The 15,512-nt window shown below is 54.0% G+C and overlaps 1 protein-coding gene across 1 annotated transcript; it reads left to right on the forward strand.

Moving 5' to 3' along the window:
- The first annotated feature begins 287 nt into the window (after positions 1-287).
- On the forward strand, positions 288-5,372 carry FOXJ1 (forkhead box J1). The gene is made up of 3 exons (XM_079323443.1): positions 288-403; positions 1,090-1,631; positions 4,231-5,372. The coding sequence occupies exons 2-3, from the start codon at positions 1,143-1,145 to the stop codon at positions 5,029-5,031; spliced, it is 1,290 nt and encodes a 429-aa protein (XP_079179569.1). The 5' UTR covers positions 288-403; positions 1,090-1,142; the 3' UTR covers positions 5,032-5,372.
- Positions 5,373-15,512: the final 10,140 nt, after the last annotated feature.

The raw sequence follows: 15,512 nt of genomic DNA on the forward strand, positions 1-15,512 counted from the left end.
CTCCTCATGGCTGCGGGGCTGGGCTGCGGGGACCCCCGGCATCCCCGGGCACCGCCCCCGTCCCCATGGCAACGCGCGGGCCAATGGCGTGCGCGGAGGATGTTTACAGGGCGGGGCGTTGCCGCGGCAACGCGCGAAGCCTCCCGGAGCCGCTACTTAACCGGCGCGGGGCGGCGCGGCTCGCGGCGGGCACGGCCCGGCCCGGGCACACGGCAGCGGCCGCAGGGCTACCGGCGCCCGCGGGGCTTCTCTTTCACCTCCTCTTTTTTCTTTCCCCACCTCTTTTTCTTTTTTTTTTTTTTTTTCTTTTTTTGAATTTTTAAAATTTTTTTTTACCTTCCTTGTCCTGTTTTTCCAGAAGCTTCTTACCCTGTCGTGAACTCTGCCTGTGGCACCGGACGGGGTAAGGGGGTGCGGCGGGGTCGGGACGGGAAGGGCAGCGCGGCCCGAGCTGCAGTGGGTGTGCGCGGGGGTGCGGCCCTGGTTCTGTGCCTCTCCTGGCCCAAACACTCGGGATTTCGGGTTTGAATCCACATCCCCCACAGGACTCCCCCAAATCTGAAGGTGCCGCCTCGCTCTGACTGAGGGTGTGCTTGGGTGGGACCCCGCCTGTTCCCCCAACCCACCCCTGAGTTGTTTCTGGGTACCACGGAAAGGTAAAAGCAGAAATGGCATCAAACCAAGAGAAACTTTAAAGTATTTTGTTCTGGTGTGGAATGCTGAGACTTAGTCCTGTGAGTTCCAGGTATCCAGAGGTGTGGGTTCCCAAGAAACAACCTCACTTTGTGGGATGGCAGGGCTGGACTTTGGTTGTTTGAGGGGTTTTTGTTGAGTTTTTTTAAAAATTCTTCGCTCAGCAAGAGCTTGCTGGACAGCAGATCAGTGGGTGACACTGAGGTGTAGGAGTTTGAGGGAATTTCCCCCAGGTTCAAGGATGCTAAACCCCTCAGGGCAGGTATTGCAGGTCCCTTGCACAGGAACACACCAGGGATGGGTCTCACCCAGCAGCTCCAGGAGCAGCCAGGGCTGGCCCTGCCTGGCTGTCAGGCACCTTGGGGAGCCTCACCCCTGTCCCTGTTGTTATTGCAGGATCTGCCCCATCCCTTCCCTCCCCTTCACGTGCAGCAGGGAGCAGAGGGAGGATGGCGTGGCCGAGCCCAGCGCCGAAAGCCAAGGGCAAGCTGAAGTGTGAGGAGGAAGACCTGGACGACAGCCTGCCAGACCTCATGTGGCTGAGGGACTTCACAGTGGCCCAGACTGGCCTGCCTCAGTTATACTCTGGCTCAGACCCCCAGGACTGTTACAGCATGAGTGAGAGTCTGTTCAGCCTGGTTGATTTTGAGTCCCCGTGCTCGCCCCTGGCTGCTGACCCGGCCTGCAAGGGCACACGCCACACTCCCTGCACGCCCGTCTCCTCCTCCACCACGCACCACGACCTGGCTGTGCCCCCCCATCTCGCAGGGGACATCGACTACAAGACCAACCCTCACGTCAAGCCGCCCTACTCCTACGCCACCCTCATCTGCATGGCCATGGAAGCCAGCAATAAACCCAAAATCACCCTCTCTGCCATCTACAAGTGGATTACTGACAACTTCTGCTACTTCCGACACGCTGACCCCACCTGGCAGGTAGGAGATGTGGAGCCCTGGCCACTCTCCCTGCAGGGCTGAGCAGGGCTTTCCACAGACTCCATCCTGAAAGACAGGATCCTGCAGGGATGCTGGGTCCCTCTGGGAGAAGAGTGACAGCAGCCACCAGTGGGGAAGGGCTGGGATGGGAAAGAACTTGGCTGGGCATAAATGCCGTGGCCACAGTGGGGGCAGAGGGAAGGAGCCATTCTGGGGGAGGGCCCAAGACCATTTTGGGAGCAGGGAGATACTCATTGGGCTCCTAGCACCTGAGATTCCTCTTGGCTTTAAGGCAAAGGCCTCAGTCCTTACATCCCTGGAGCTCTCTTGAGTCCCTCAGGGTTGAGCACACATGGAGAAGTTCCAGGTTGAGTGACCCTGGCATGGAGAGGGATGGAGATGCACTTGCTGGACAAGTCTCTCTCTCTGGGGAGGTTCAGAGCTGCTGCTGCTTTCCAAGCAGGGCAGAGAACTGAGCTCTTGGTCTCAGGGACAGGCCAAGGAGGCTCCATCACTGGGATGAGCTGGTGGAACCTGCAGAGGGAAGCCCAAGGATGGTTAACTCGAGCTGCTGTCCCCAGCTAGAATGAGCATGTCCCCAGTGGGGAGGGGACAGCCCCTAGGCTCACCAGCTTTGGGGACAGCCTGAAGCCCAGGGGCTTTTCCCAGCCACCTTGTCTTGCTGCCCTCATGAGGAAACCTCTGACACGTGAGGTTTTCTAGGATATGGCAGGGCTGGGGACCCTGGGGGGCTCATCCCTCCACTGGGATTATTTCCATCCCAAATCCACAGTGTGTCACTAATCCTGATGGCAGTGCCCATCCAAGCAGGGCTGGAGAGCCCCACTGCAAAGCCCAGGCATTGCCCACCTTCTCTCCAGGCAGGTGGGTCTCCAGTGGCTCTTGAAGCCCCTTATTGTGAAGGGAACCTTTCCTGCTCCCCTCCAGGCCCATCTTGGTCCCCCTCTTAGAGGACATATGGAAGTGATTTGGAAGCAGGAGCTGGGTGCCAGCAGGTTGACTTTCTCCTGCACACTTCATGGCTGGGCATTCACAACGTTTTTAATTAAATGTGTTCATTAAAAAAAGAAAGAAGGTTTTCAATCCCTCTCTGCAGAGATGCAGGGGGTACCCTGGACCGTTGCAGGCAGGAATGATAAATATGTTGACTGGCTGAGTAATAATTCAGCCTGGGCTGAGTGAAGTTTGGGATGGGGAGGAGAGATGGGCAGCAGAGAATTCAGCTTTCAAGTCTCTGATCCTTGTAAAATTTCATTACACAGTAAAATTGGAGTTACCACAGCCTGGATTGTGTGGGGGAATATCTATGTCCCTGCCTCTTCTTTCTTCTCTTTTTTTTCCTTCCTTTTTTTTTTTATCTTTTGTTTCTTCTCACTTTTTTTCCCCCCTCCTTTCTCTTTTTTTCTTTTCTTTCTTGTTGAGGCTGTGTTCTCATCCCCTATCCCGATTCCCGTACGTGAAGACAGCCTGGAAAGGTCATGCCACCCATAGTCTGGGGGGGAGATGGATATATTCCTGTGGGAGCTGAGTGCTTTGGAGAGGAGCCAACAAACCCAAGGAGCTTCAGCCCAGAGGAGGGTTTTGTGTGTGTGTGTGTGTGTGTGTGTGCATGCGCATGTTTTTCAACAGCTCTAAGCAATTGAGCCTTGTTTTTCCTATTTGGCACTACGGATTATGGATGAATAAGCATAAAGATATCCAGGCAACATTAAAAAAAAAAACCACCTCTACCATATCCAATCTCTTAGTACAGTCCTGGCTTTGTGGAGTCCAATGCTGGGTTATTTACCCAATAACTGAGTTTCCTTTCTGATTATTCACATCACTCCAGGCACATTCAGGGTTTCAGAACAGCTCGACAGGAGCAGAAACTCCTCCTTTTCTTCCACCCCCCATCTTTTTTTTTTTCCCTCAGCTTATTTGAGCAATGGCTGATGAAGATGCAGTGATTTCACACCGAGCTTCCCTGGGCCAGGAGGCACCTCTGGGGACACACAGGGTGGAACAGCCCACATGTCTCTCCGTGTTCTCCCATCTGACTTGTGCCAGCCTGGCTGGGGGAAGGCATGGTGCCTATGTTTTGTCCAAATATTTTCCTCTCCACACTAACAATAGACACAGCTGAGCTGGGGGATGCCAGCAGGGCCCTGATTGCCATCCCCCCACGGTGCTGCCATGTGCTGCCCCTAGTAAAGGGGCCATGGCCACACGGGTGTAGATCCTCCCCGAAGGAGGATCCAACCTCCTCCATGCCTGGAGCAATTCAAGCCTCTGCAGAATCCAAGGCCCCATAGCCCCAGTTTCCAGCCATGGAGAGCTGCCCAAAATCTTCCCATTGGGTGCAAGCCCTAGCTTGAGCCCCTTGGCTCCTGCCACCTTTGGCTGGATGAGACAGGAGGCAGCAAAACTGCTGGAGAGTCAGGAGGGAAAACTCAGGGGTTTGAGTGACTTTCTGCTGGGCACGGGATGTCTGGATGTTTGTTGGCAGTTCTTGGCTTTCCCAAAGATCCTTGCTGAAAACCTCCAGCCAGGCAGCAGCCAAGCATTCACCCTCGGTTTCTTTCTCTTTCGGCTCCAGAACTCCATCCGGCACAACCTGTCCTTGAACAAATCCTTCATCAAGGTTCCTCGGGAGAAGGACGAGCCGGGGAAAGGCGGTTTTTGGAAGCTGGACCCCTACCACGCCAGCCGGCTCAAGTACGGCACGTACAAGAAGCGCAGGCTGTCCCCGGTGCGGATCCAGCCCGGTTTGTGCGGCAGAGCCCAGCCGGAGCCGCGGCGCCCGGGCAGCCCGGCCGCCTCTCCCGGCAGCTCCGGCCGCAGCCTGGAGCCCGGCGCGGCCTCGCAGCAGCTGCTCCCCGAGCTGGAGGGACGCGGCAGCGGCCAGAGCTGGGGCCCGGCGGGTGCCAAGGCGGCGCAGAAGCGCAAGCTGCCCTCGCCCCTGCCCGCGGCCAAGGCGTCCCGGCCTCCCTGCTCGGCCCTGGCCAGCCAGGAGGAGCAGGCTGAGCTGGGCTCGCTCAAAGGTGTGTTTGACTGGGAAACTGTCTTTAACACCAACCCCAACGGAGATTTCTCCACGCTGGTGGATATGGAGCTGCCGCCTTCCATCGACCCCGTCACCTGCGACCTGGAGTGGACAGGACAAGGGCAGCACGTGGAGGGTCCCCAGGGGCAGGAACAAGTGGTCACCGAATCCAACCAGTACAGCCTGGACTTTAACGAGACCCTGATGGCCACCACTTTCTTGGAGCATCCCTGGGATGAAGGGACAAGCGATTACCTCTCCAACTGTGTCAACATTGACCAGGTGTTTGAAGACATCGATGCCTCTTTGCTGGCAGATGTCATCAACCTGAGCAGTCTGGCACGCCTCTTGTAAGACTTTTGTAGGATGCTCTCCCCAAGCTGGGACAAGATTTCCCAGAGATGCCCATGGTGATTTTTACCAGCTTCAGTGTAAGGTTATTCCCAGAAACACCAGGGGAAAAAAATCCATCACCCCAGGAACTGCCTGCTGTGTCTCCAAAGGACACCTCAGAAGTCTCTAGTTTTCTCAAGAGAAGAAAGTTAACACTACTTATTTTTTTACATTTTACTTTAAAAAAAAGAAATGTGAATTATGATGGGTCCTTTTCCATCAGGGCTGCAATTACCTGTGAAATCCCATCTAAGAGATTCCTGGTGGCTTAGGGTTTGATAGACTAAAGTGCAATTTTCACACCTCTTTGTCTCTCTGTTTCTCTCTGTCTTTCCTTTTCTGTCTCAGTGCAGTTGGTAGGTACAGTGTGATAATTAGCTGGTAAGAAAATACAGGTCCCTTCTGGAGTTCAACATCCCAGCTGACTTGTGCCTAGGGAAGAAGAAAAGGTTTATAAACTCAGCAAGTGTGCCTCTTTAGATGTTTTTATATAATCTATTATATATTATATATTCAAAGAAATCTATATTTTTTAGGACTAGAATTTCTTAAGGGGGGCGGGCAAGACTGGGAATGCAGTTTGAGAGTTGCTTTATATTTTCACTGTTTAAAGGTTTTGTGTTCACTGTTCTGTAAAACAAGACCACACAAGAGAGGACTCCTGCACCAAGAGGCTTTGTGAAGAATCCAGGAACTGGCTGTGGCAGAAGAGCAGCAGGGACCAGGATGCTCCCAGAATCTTTTGTATTTTTTATACCCAAAACCCTTGCTGCAGTTGCCAAAGGGTCTGGAGCACCATGAACCCTGTCTTTCACCCACTGACACAGCCCCTCTCTGCTTTTTTGGTCCAGAACTGTTGCTCTTTGCTTCTCCAGCTCTTCCATCAGGCTCTGAGTGCAAGGAAAACCCCTGAGCTGGCAGTGATGGAGCCACTCCACACTGAACACTCCCAGGAGGGACTGAGGAGGAAAGAAATCCACATTCAGGCTCGATGGAGGAGCTCAGACCAAAGACTGTGCATGCAGCAGGCTCTGGGGACAGCAGTGGAAATGAAGTCCCATCCAGGGAGAGAGAGTGGGATCCACACAAAGAGAAGCTTTGGCCCTTTGGCTCAGTGTGCAGCGAGAGTGTGGTGGGGTTGGTGCAAGGTGACTTGGAAATATTTTGGTTGCAGAACCAAACTCTGCTGAAACTTGACTTGAAGCTCTCAAGAACCAGATTCTTTGCCTCTGCTTTGCTGTGAGAGGTAGAGCAGCCATTAGGTAGGAGCAAGTAGAAGCTGGAATTTTAGTGGTGTGTCTTAGACTTGGCAAAAGAAATGGAAGATTGTAAGTAGATTTTGTTTTTGTTACAAAAGCACTTAGGGAGGGCTTTGGGGTCTGTGTAGTTGTTTGTATTGACAGTGTTTCTTTTTACTTGCTGTTTCTCTTCTGTTTTCCTGCTTTGGGGATTATGTTGGAGAACTACAGAGATACTTGTGCAATTTAACTTTTTTTTCATGCAAAGTTATTTACAAATTTTAAAAAATAATAATAAAAAAAAAAAGTGGAAGAAAAAAACCCCTTTTGCCTCCTTGTTTCCTTTTCCTTGCCCAGCCCTGCTTGTAAACCCAGTCCCAGGACTCAGGAGCTCTCATCCACTTGCACTGTGCAAATTCCCTGTGGGGAAACTGAGGCACAAGCCACCCTCAGTGAGACAATGGTTACACTCACAAGGTTGGCCATGCCTGGTGTCCTGAGAGCTTCTCCAACCCTGGGAATAGCCCTTCCTGCAGGGAGCTCCTGGGGCTCTGCTTGTGCCGTGTCTCCACTCAGCCCTGGAGATGCTCCAAGATGCCCAAGTGGCTTCAGAGCCCTTTTGGGTACAGGGTGGGGAGAGGAGCTGCACAGAGATCCCTCTGCAGCCTGAGGCTCCTCCAGCCTGGTGCTTTGGCTGCACCCACTGCTGCATATCCCACCCTCCTGCTGTGAGGACACAGCCCCCACCAGCTCCCCAGTGATCTACTGGATCCCCTCAGCACCAGGCACTGCAGCAGCCACTGCAGCTGCTCCCAACCCAAAATGAGCTGCTCTCAACCCAAAATCACCTGGGCTCAGGTTACTGCCTTGGTCTGTGTGTGCTGGTGCTGGGAAGGCAGGATGCTGACCTTGGGAAAAGGTGGGTTATCCCTGGGGGAACAGCTTTGATGTGTCTGAGGGGGGATTTAGCAGCATTTCTGGGCTTTCCTTTCAGCTTTGGGATGTTGGGGGCCACGAATACCAGAAGGCATTAAGGAATTCCTTGTCCTGGCTTCTCCTCCTCTCAGCTCCTTGTTGGAAGCACTGGAAGAGCTGCTCCCTTCTTCCCCACCCCAGTACTGGTGGCACTTCAGGGCTGCAAAACCTGGCACTTCTCCTGTCCCTCAGACCACTTGCTTAATTTGTTTTGCCAGGCACAAACACGTAGTACTGTTTTCAAACCCCCTGCAAAAGAGAAGCCTCCAGCATCCCCACCCTGCCAGGGGACTGAAAAAAAGCAACCTTGCCAGGAAAAAATATTCCAGCCTGCTGGAGCCAGTGGAGGGGTTTAAAGTGAGAAAGGGTGAATATAAAGCACACACCAGGCCTGAAACAACCCTGTTTTGTTCAGCAGCTGAAAGCAACCAAACCGACTTGGATGTGAATTTTCCTTTCTTTCAGTGGGGTAGTTTGGCGGGGGGTGGTGTTTTTTCGGAGGTGCAGGAGCTGCTCGGGGTGGTGGCATCCCTTCCCATGGGCGGGACACAAAGGCTGGCTGTGCTGGGCTGAGCTGGCTGCCAGCAGCGAGGGCAGGACCTGGGACCTGCCCGGGCTTGCTGGTGGCAGCAGGGCTGGGGCTGAAGGATGAAACAGGAAAACTTTATAAATATGATCGCCTAGCAAAAGATTTTGAGAAAATGGAAACCGTGAGATTGAAGTGAACGCCATCTTTGGGATATCAAACCTTAGTTACTATATAACTAGAAGGCAATAGGATGGCCAGGAAAATAATTCCCTCTCAATAGAACAATGCCTTCTGCTGGAGAGCAGCTCCAAAGGCCAGAGAAGACCCTGCTAGCTTGGCAGAAGGGGTTCAAAGAGTAGTTTTTAGGGTTTAAAGTGTAACACATTATGGTAATGTAATGATTCTTATAGGCTGTATGTAAATGCTACAGGATTTGTATCTTGTATTACATTGGTTAGTGGAAATTAGAATATTCATCATAGAAGATTTATTGTATTGTAAATGGGAAAATCTCATCCACCAGCACACACCAAAAAGGGTTTGGGCAGAAACTCCAAAAACTGTGCAAGCTCAGCTAGCTGCCCTAGTGAAGTCCTTCCCCAGCTGGTTATTAAGCACATGGCAATTATTCCTTTATTATTTATTTCTCCTATTTCCTTAGCCTTCCCCTCATCCATCATCCCTCCCTGATGGGCAAACATTGACACCTCAAACCAATCTCCCGTTCACAGAAGGAGAAAAAAAAAAATATACACATAAGCCCTTCTTTTCTCTCCCTTTCTTGCCGTGTCTTTCTTTTCCCTCCATTGAGTGTGGGGCTGGCATGGAGCCATTCTGGCAACAGCCTGCTTTCACTTGCTAATCATCCTAAATATTGAAAATCAACCCTAGAATAAACAGCTCAAAGATTGGGGCCATCTCTGCTCTGTTTGGAAATGCTAATCTCGCTGCCTTTTGTTTTCCTTGTGTGGATTTGGTGCCTTGAATTTGGAGGAGGTCACAGCTCATGGGTTCTCTCTTCATCCCCAGATTTCTAAAAATTTTTCCCTCCTCTCATGGTAAAAACTTCAGCCTGTTTTAACATCCTAGGCTGGGATGGTTGGAGTGGTGAGGGGGGAGAAGGGGGAACAGGATGGAGGAGGGTAGGGAATGGACTCGCCTTGCATAGCAATGAATGAACCTCCAAAGTTTGGGAAAAACCAGGTTCCCAAACATGCACCCAGGAATTAATGTGGACATGAAAGCTCCTGGGAACCTCACTCAGACAGGGAGATGTGCTTGGTCCAGCAGGTGGGGATGGGATGGGATGGGATGGGATGGGATGGGATGGGATGGGATGGGATGGGATGGGATGGGATGGGATGGGATGGGATGGGATGGGGATGGCATTGGGGCAGCCTGGCACTCACACAAGGCAGGGCTTGGGCACAGCTCAGGGACTCCCTGCCCTGTGGTGCTGATATTTTAGTGTTTCACACCTGATGGGCTGGAGGTGCCACAGCAAACTCCAGACAGGCTATGCTGAGCCCCAGGCTGGACTCGATGGCTTTGCTGGGATCAGGCTGGATGCAAACACCTCTGCAGGGGTGCAGGGGGCAGTGGCTCTGAGAGCAGAGAGGGGGACAAAGCCCCTGCCCTGCTTCTCCAGCAGTGACCTGGCACTGCCAGCAGAGCTCACACTGCCCAGATGGGGAAACTGAGGAAGGGCTGACATGGGTTTACCCCCGTGATCTCGGCAAAACTTTTGGAGCACGTCTGCACCTATTTCAGTCCTGTTCTTGGATGTGCAGCCTCTGCCGTGGGGGAGCACATCCAGCCAGAGTCCCCTGGGGTGCCCAGGTCCCTCTGTGCCCCAGGGAGCCCCGGGATGGGTCAGTGGCTGTTGCCAGTGGCTGTTCCCAGCTGGCACAATGTCCAGGCAGGCTGAGGCTTGTCCTGTGGCTGCCACAATGCAACAGCCCCTGCGTAAGAGCTGGCACATGGACACGCTCGGCTGCCCCTTCCTCCTCCTCCTCATCCTCAGCCTCGCTGCCCCCTCCATGCATGCCCAGCTAGGGGGCTGCAGCCCCACAGGGCTCCTGCTCCTCCAGCCCTGTTCATGCCATGGAAAGGGGTCCCTGTGGGCATGGGGGGCACGTCCAGCTCCCCAGTGCAGGGGCTGAGCTGCTGGAGCTGTGCCAGCATCGCCTCCTTCTTTGGGAAACCACGTCATGCCAAGGTCGAAACTTGGCCAGTTTGCAAACAACCAGCAGGGCCACGGGGATTTCTTTACAAAGGCTGTTTTTCCAGGTGATTTATTTCCAGGTTTGGAGCGTTAGGACATCCCATATCTTGAGATTGTGGGGTTTTGTTCACTGCCATCATGACAGTGAGAAAATGGCTTTAGAAATCCAAAGCAAACACACTCCTTTGGTGTCTGACTCCTTGGGATGGGTTTTAAACCCCACAAAAAGGGGTGGAAACAAGGGCAGGCTGTGCACTCCCTGAACACAGCTCTCCTATGGGTGCTGCTGTGGGCAGAGCCAGGCATTTGGGGAATGGCCCAGTTTGGAGCAATGGGGGCCAAATATTTGGGGGTTACAGATGGGGCCAGCCAGGATGAGCAGTGGCAGGTGTGGATCCTTTGGGATGCTCCTATGCTGTGCACAGGGCTCACTGGGCTGGAGGCTGGCACAGGCAGCAGGAGGGCTCAGGGCATTACGAGAGGCGGGTGTTGACCTAGAAATCGCAAAGAATTTGGCCTGGCACGGTGCTGGCAGGCAGAGTGCCAGCCTGGCAGCCGCTGGAAGCACGGCTCTGCTCCCAAGCACTGCTCCTTTTCCCCATGCCAGGCTGGGAGAGGTGACTGCTGCCTGCCCCAGGAGCTCTGGGAGCATTTGGGGCTCACTGGTGTCGAGGGGTGGGATGCTCATCAGTCCTACCAGAGGCAGGTTTTGCTCTTTTGGGGAGCCCATGTTCCCAGCCAGCATGGGGCCAGTGCCAATTCTCAGCTGGGGAATGGGAGGGGGCAGCCTGGCAAGTGCTGGGGGAGTAATGCTGCATCCTGGCAGCTTTTGGTTACGAGACACATTAACAGGCAGGAATGTGCAAACATCCAAAGGTCAGAGCTGTGCAGGCAGCTTTGGTGGCTCCAGTCCCTGTGAGTGAAGCAGAAAGAGGCAGGAGCCCCTTGTCCTGCTGCAGGCAGACAGGGATGACTGAGGAGAGTCCCCTCTGCATGGGGCTCATTGGACCTGTACCCCTCAGCAGACCCCTGGGCAGCTCCTTGCCATCCCTGAGTGAATTCCGGCAGCCCTGCATGGCCTCCCCATGCCTGTCACGTGGGGGATGTGTGCCCAGCACCAACCCACATGGCAAACACCCCCCTTCCTTCCCCAGCAACGTGCTGTAGGAAGAAAATGAGCATCACCCCCCAGCCCAGCCCCCAACTCACCAAACACAGTGCCCTGGAGCTGCCCTGTCCCTTGGACCAAGTCCCCTGCTACATGCACACACATCCACCCATCCCAAACCCATCAGGGAACCTCCTGCTCCAGGGATGCTCTGCCATGTGCTGGGTGGCACCTTGCAGGTCCCCAATATGTGCCAGCTCCTTGGTGGCCCGAGGGGCTTGCCCAGAGCAGGGGGTCTCTATCCTGCTCCCCTCACTCTGGCAGAGTATTAAGCAAACAGTGATGAGGGGAACCTTGTTAATCCTGAGCTTTCATTTGCAAAAAGCCATTTAGAGCTGGCTCTGCAGGCAGTTATCAGAGCACAGGGGAGGTTTTCCCAGCAGGACCTTAATTCCCTCTGCAAATAAAGCCAGAGGGAGGGAGAGCACAGCTTGGGTCTGTGATAGCTGAAGGCTTGGGGGGGCTTCTGGGGCCAGCCTTGAAGGGCTGATTGCCTTGAACTCCTTCCTGCAAGGAGCAGGGAGGGCTGTTGAGGGATTTCCCTGCTGCTTCAGGGCAATCCCAGCTGTGCCACGTCTTTCCCTGCAGCAGCAAGGCTGGCATGGCCTGCTCAGAAGTGGCTGGGAGGCTGCTGGAGCCCAAGCCCTGCCCTGTCCCACACGGAGCTGGTTTTCCGGGAGCAGTGCACATCCCTGTGGCACTTTGCAGGGCTCTGGACCCAGGTCAGCATCAAAGAGAAGTCAGAAGGGCTCAGGCGTTACCAGGGAAGCAAAGCCCTGTGCTGGATCTGGTTCCTGTCTCATCCCTCCAAGTTCATGGACACGTTACAGCCAAGGGAATGTGCCTGGGTGCATCCCGTACCCTGTCTGTGCACACTCACTCCCTTTCCCAGGGCTACCTGCTTATAACCCCTCCTGGAAGGGAAAACTGGGGGCTCGTCAGGCAGCTCAGAGCTATTGGTTTTCTGTCTGAAGATTAATTTGGCTGAAGATTTGTGAGTTTTTCTGTTCAGCTGACCTGAGGGGAGACAGAACAGACTCTGTCTGGGGAGGAGGGACCACCAGTGACAGTGTTCCCAAGTGTTCCTGCAGCCTGGGGTACTCGTGGGTCACACCATGGGGGAACACAGCCCAGGACAGCCCTGCAGCTCAGAATGGAAGGTTTGTAAATTTATGTTAATCCTGACTCCTCCACACTCTGATCTCTCTCCTCTACTACATCAAATGCAAAGCCATTCTGGAGGCTCTTGGCTGCATTAATCTTGTTTTGCCCTCACTGGATCCTCAGGCAGTTTCATGTGGTTCAGGAATGCTGCTGCCCTGTTGCATGCCCAGCATCCCCTCCTCACCATCCTTTGTTGCAGGAGCAGGATTCACCCTACCAGTAGGAAGCAACAGCAGTCATAATTCATTTTTTTAGCAATAAAATGTTTTTTAATTTATTTATAAAATGGCACTATATTTTAATGTAGGAACTGTTTGTGGGGTTGGCAGTACCAAGCCCTAATACAGCAAACAGAAACCCTCTGCTTTAAGAACTACTATTAATTTCTCCAAATCTTGTTAAGATCACACTCTTGTGCAATCACCTTTGCCACTATAAAGGCAATCAATAGAAACAGGAATTTGGGGGACATCTGTGTCTATCCAGCAATTTGCTGCCAAGCCCTGAACAGGCAAAGCAAAACCCTTCTCTGCCTCAGTTTCCCCCCCTGCTAATCAGGCTCTGTTCTCTTTCCTGTGGCATTTTGGGTGGCCAACGCCCTGAACACTTTGTCCTCGGAGAGAAGTGACTGTCACGTCCCCACCAGCAGGTGCCACTTCCTCATGCCTGTGGTGGTGAAAACTCCCGTTGCTGAACAACGGAGCGGAGCCGTGCTCGGACCCCGCAGCCTCCACACCCCAAAGCGCCGGCTGCGAACCGAGCCGCTGCCTCGGGGCTCCGAGCGCTGGAACCAGTTTTGTTCAGCAAATGCACTAAAAAGGACTCGTTAACTCCCTCATTACCACAGCAGCCCCCAGGTGAGCACCGCGCTGAGGGTGCGATCCTTGGTTAAGCACATTGGCTGGATTTTTCCACCTTCTGTGCCCGTGCTGACAGTGAAACCCTCCTGCGCTGGGGTGAAGAGGCTTTGAGCCTCACGGAGCGGGAAGCAGAAGGTGACTCAGCATTCCCGCACGGCCAGGGCTGTGTCACCGCGACTGCCACCGCTGTGTGACCACGGCTGTCACCGCTGTGTGCCCACCGCTGTCACCGCTGTGTGCCCACGGCAGTGTCCCCACGGCTGTCACTGCTGTGTGCCCATGACAGTCACCACTGTGTGACCACGGCAATCATCGCTGTGTCCCCACAGCAGCCACCGCCGTGTCCCTACAGCAGTCACCGCTGTGCCACCACGGCTGTCACAGCTGTGTCCCCACGGCTGCTCACTGCCGTGTCCCCACGGCTGTCACTCCCGTGTCACCACAGCTGTCCCCACTGTGTCCCCGCGGCTGTCCCCGCCGTGTCCCCGCGGATTCCGTGGCGCGGACAGCGTGTCGGTGCCCGCGGTGCCGCGGGCGGGAGCGGCGGCGGGAAGGGAGCGGGATTGTCCCGGAGCCGCCGCTCCGCCGGCTGCTCCCGCTGCGGGGAAACTGCCCGCCGTGTCCTGGCGGGATCGCCAGCCGAGAGTGCTTTGCTTTGTTTTAACACACCCTCAAACTGCAGCATTTACACCCTTTCTTTTTCCTTTCACCCAAAAAACCGCTTTGGACTCTTTACGTTTGACCGGCATTCATTTTTTTTTTTTTCCTGCTGCTTCCTCTTGGATGCGGTGCTGCACCTCACCAGCAGTTTTTACACAATTGTGCATTTATTTCTAGACATTTGTTCACTCCTTATCACCCCACGCAGCTGGCATGTGGGGTGGGTATTTCTATCCCACTTTGCCCTAAGGGACTGTCTCCATAAAGGGTGAGGGAGCCTTTCTGGTAGGTTTTCAGGAAATAAACAGTATTATTGGGTGAAACACACACAACTGCTCCCCAAGGAAGGTTCCTTTTGGTTCTGGCTGCCCTTTGAATGAAGGGGTGGGTGCTGGCAGGAAGAGCAAGGAATGCTGTAAAGAAAGGGATCTGCTGTTCAGGGAGAAAGATATTTCCCATTCACACCAGTACAGTGTGTGGAAGCACGAAAAGCGCTGGGTGCTGAGCCTGGACTGGGATTTTCTCTGTTATACCCTCGAGATTCCCTTTATCAGACATCCCCACAAAACACAGGCAGGCAGTTGTGGCCACACAAGGGAAACAGAGCCAGAGCTTGGGCACATCCATGGGCAGCAGGACAGGGTGGGTTGTGCAATCCATTGTTGAATAAAAAAAAAGAGCTTCTTTCTGGAGCTTGGGGTGGTTTGACAAGGGGAAGACAGATGGGCACACACAGGTCCCTGCGTGTGGCAGGACCCTTGGAGTGGAACAGGAGAGTGGGAGCTGGGGCTGGAGACCCTGCAGGTGCTGGAGAAACAGCTCTGGGCTTGGGGTGGGCTGGGGGATGCAGACCCCCAGTGTGTGATACCCCAGTGTGTGACACCCCCAGTGTGTGAAACTCCGCTGTGTGATACCCCCAGTGTGTGATACCCCCAGTGTGTGATACCCCAGTGTGTGATACCCCAGTGTGTGATTGATTCCCCCAGTGTGTGACACCCCCAGTATGTGAAACCCGCACTGTGTGACACCCCCAGTGTGTGATACCCCAGTATGTGATACCCCCACTGTGTGAAACTCCAGTGTGCGATACCCCAGTGTGTGATACCCCCAGTGTGTGATACCCCAGTGTGTGAAACCCCAGTGTGTGAAACCCCAGTGTGTGACATCCCCAGTGTGTGATACCCCCATTGTGTGATTGATTACCCCAGTGTGTGATTCCCCCAGTGTGTGACACCCCCAGTGTGTGAAACTCCAGTGTGTGATACCCCACTGTGTGATACCCCCAGTGTGTGATACCCCAGTGTGTGATACCCCAGTGTGTGATACCCCAGTGTGTGAAACTCCAGTGTGTGATACCCCAGTGTGTGAAACCCCCAGTGTGTGATACCCCCAGTGTGTGAAACCCCCAGTGTGTGATACCCCCAGTGTGTGACACCCCAGTGTGTGACACCCCAGTGTGTGACACCCCAGTGTGTGAAACCCCAGTGTGTGATACTCCAGTGTGTGATACCCCAGTGTGTGACACCCCAGTGTGTGATACCCCAGTGTGTGATTCCCCCAGTGTGTGATACCCCAGTGTGTGAAACCCCCAGTGTGTGATACCCCCAGTGTGTGATACCCCAGT

The sequence above is a fragment of the Erithacus rubecula genome (assembly GCF_903797595.1).
Source record: "Erithacus rubecula genome assembly, chromosome: 20".
In the NCBI taxonomy this organism is placed as follows: domain Eukaryota; kingdom Metazoa; phylum Chordata; class Aves; order Passeriformes; family Muscicapidae; genus Erithacus; species Erithacus rubecula.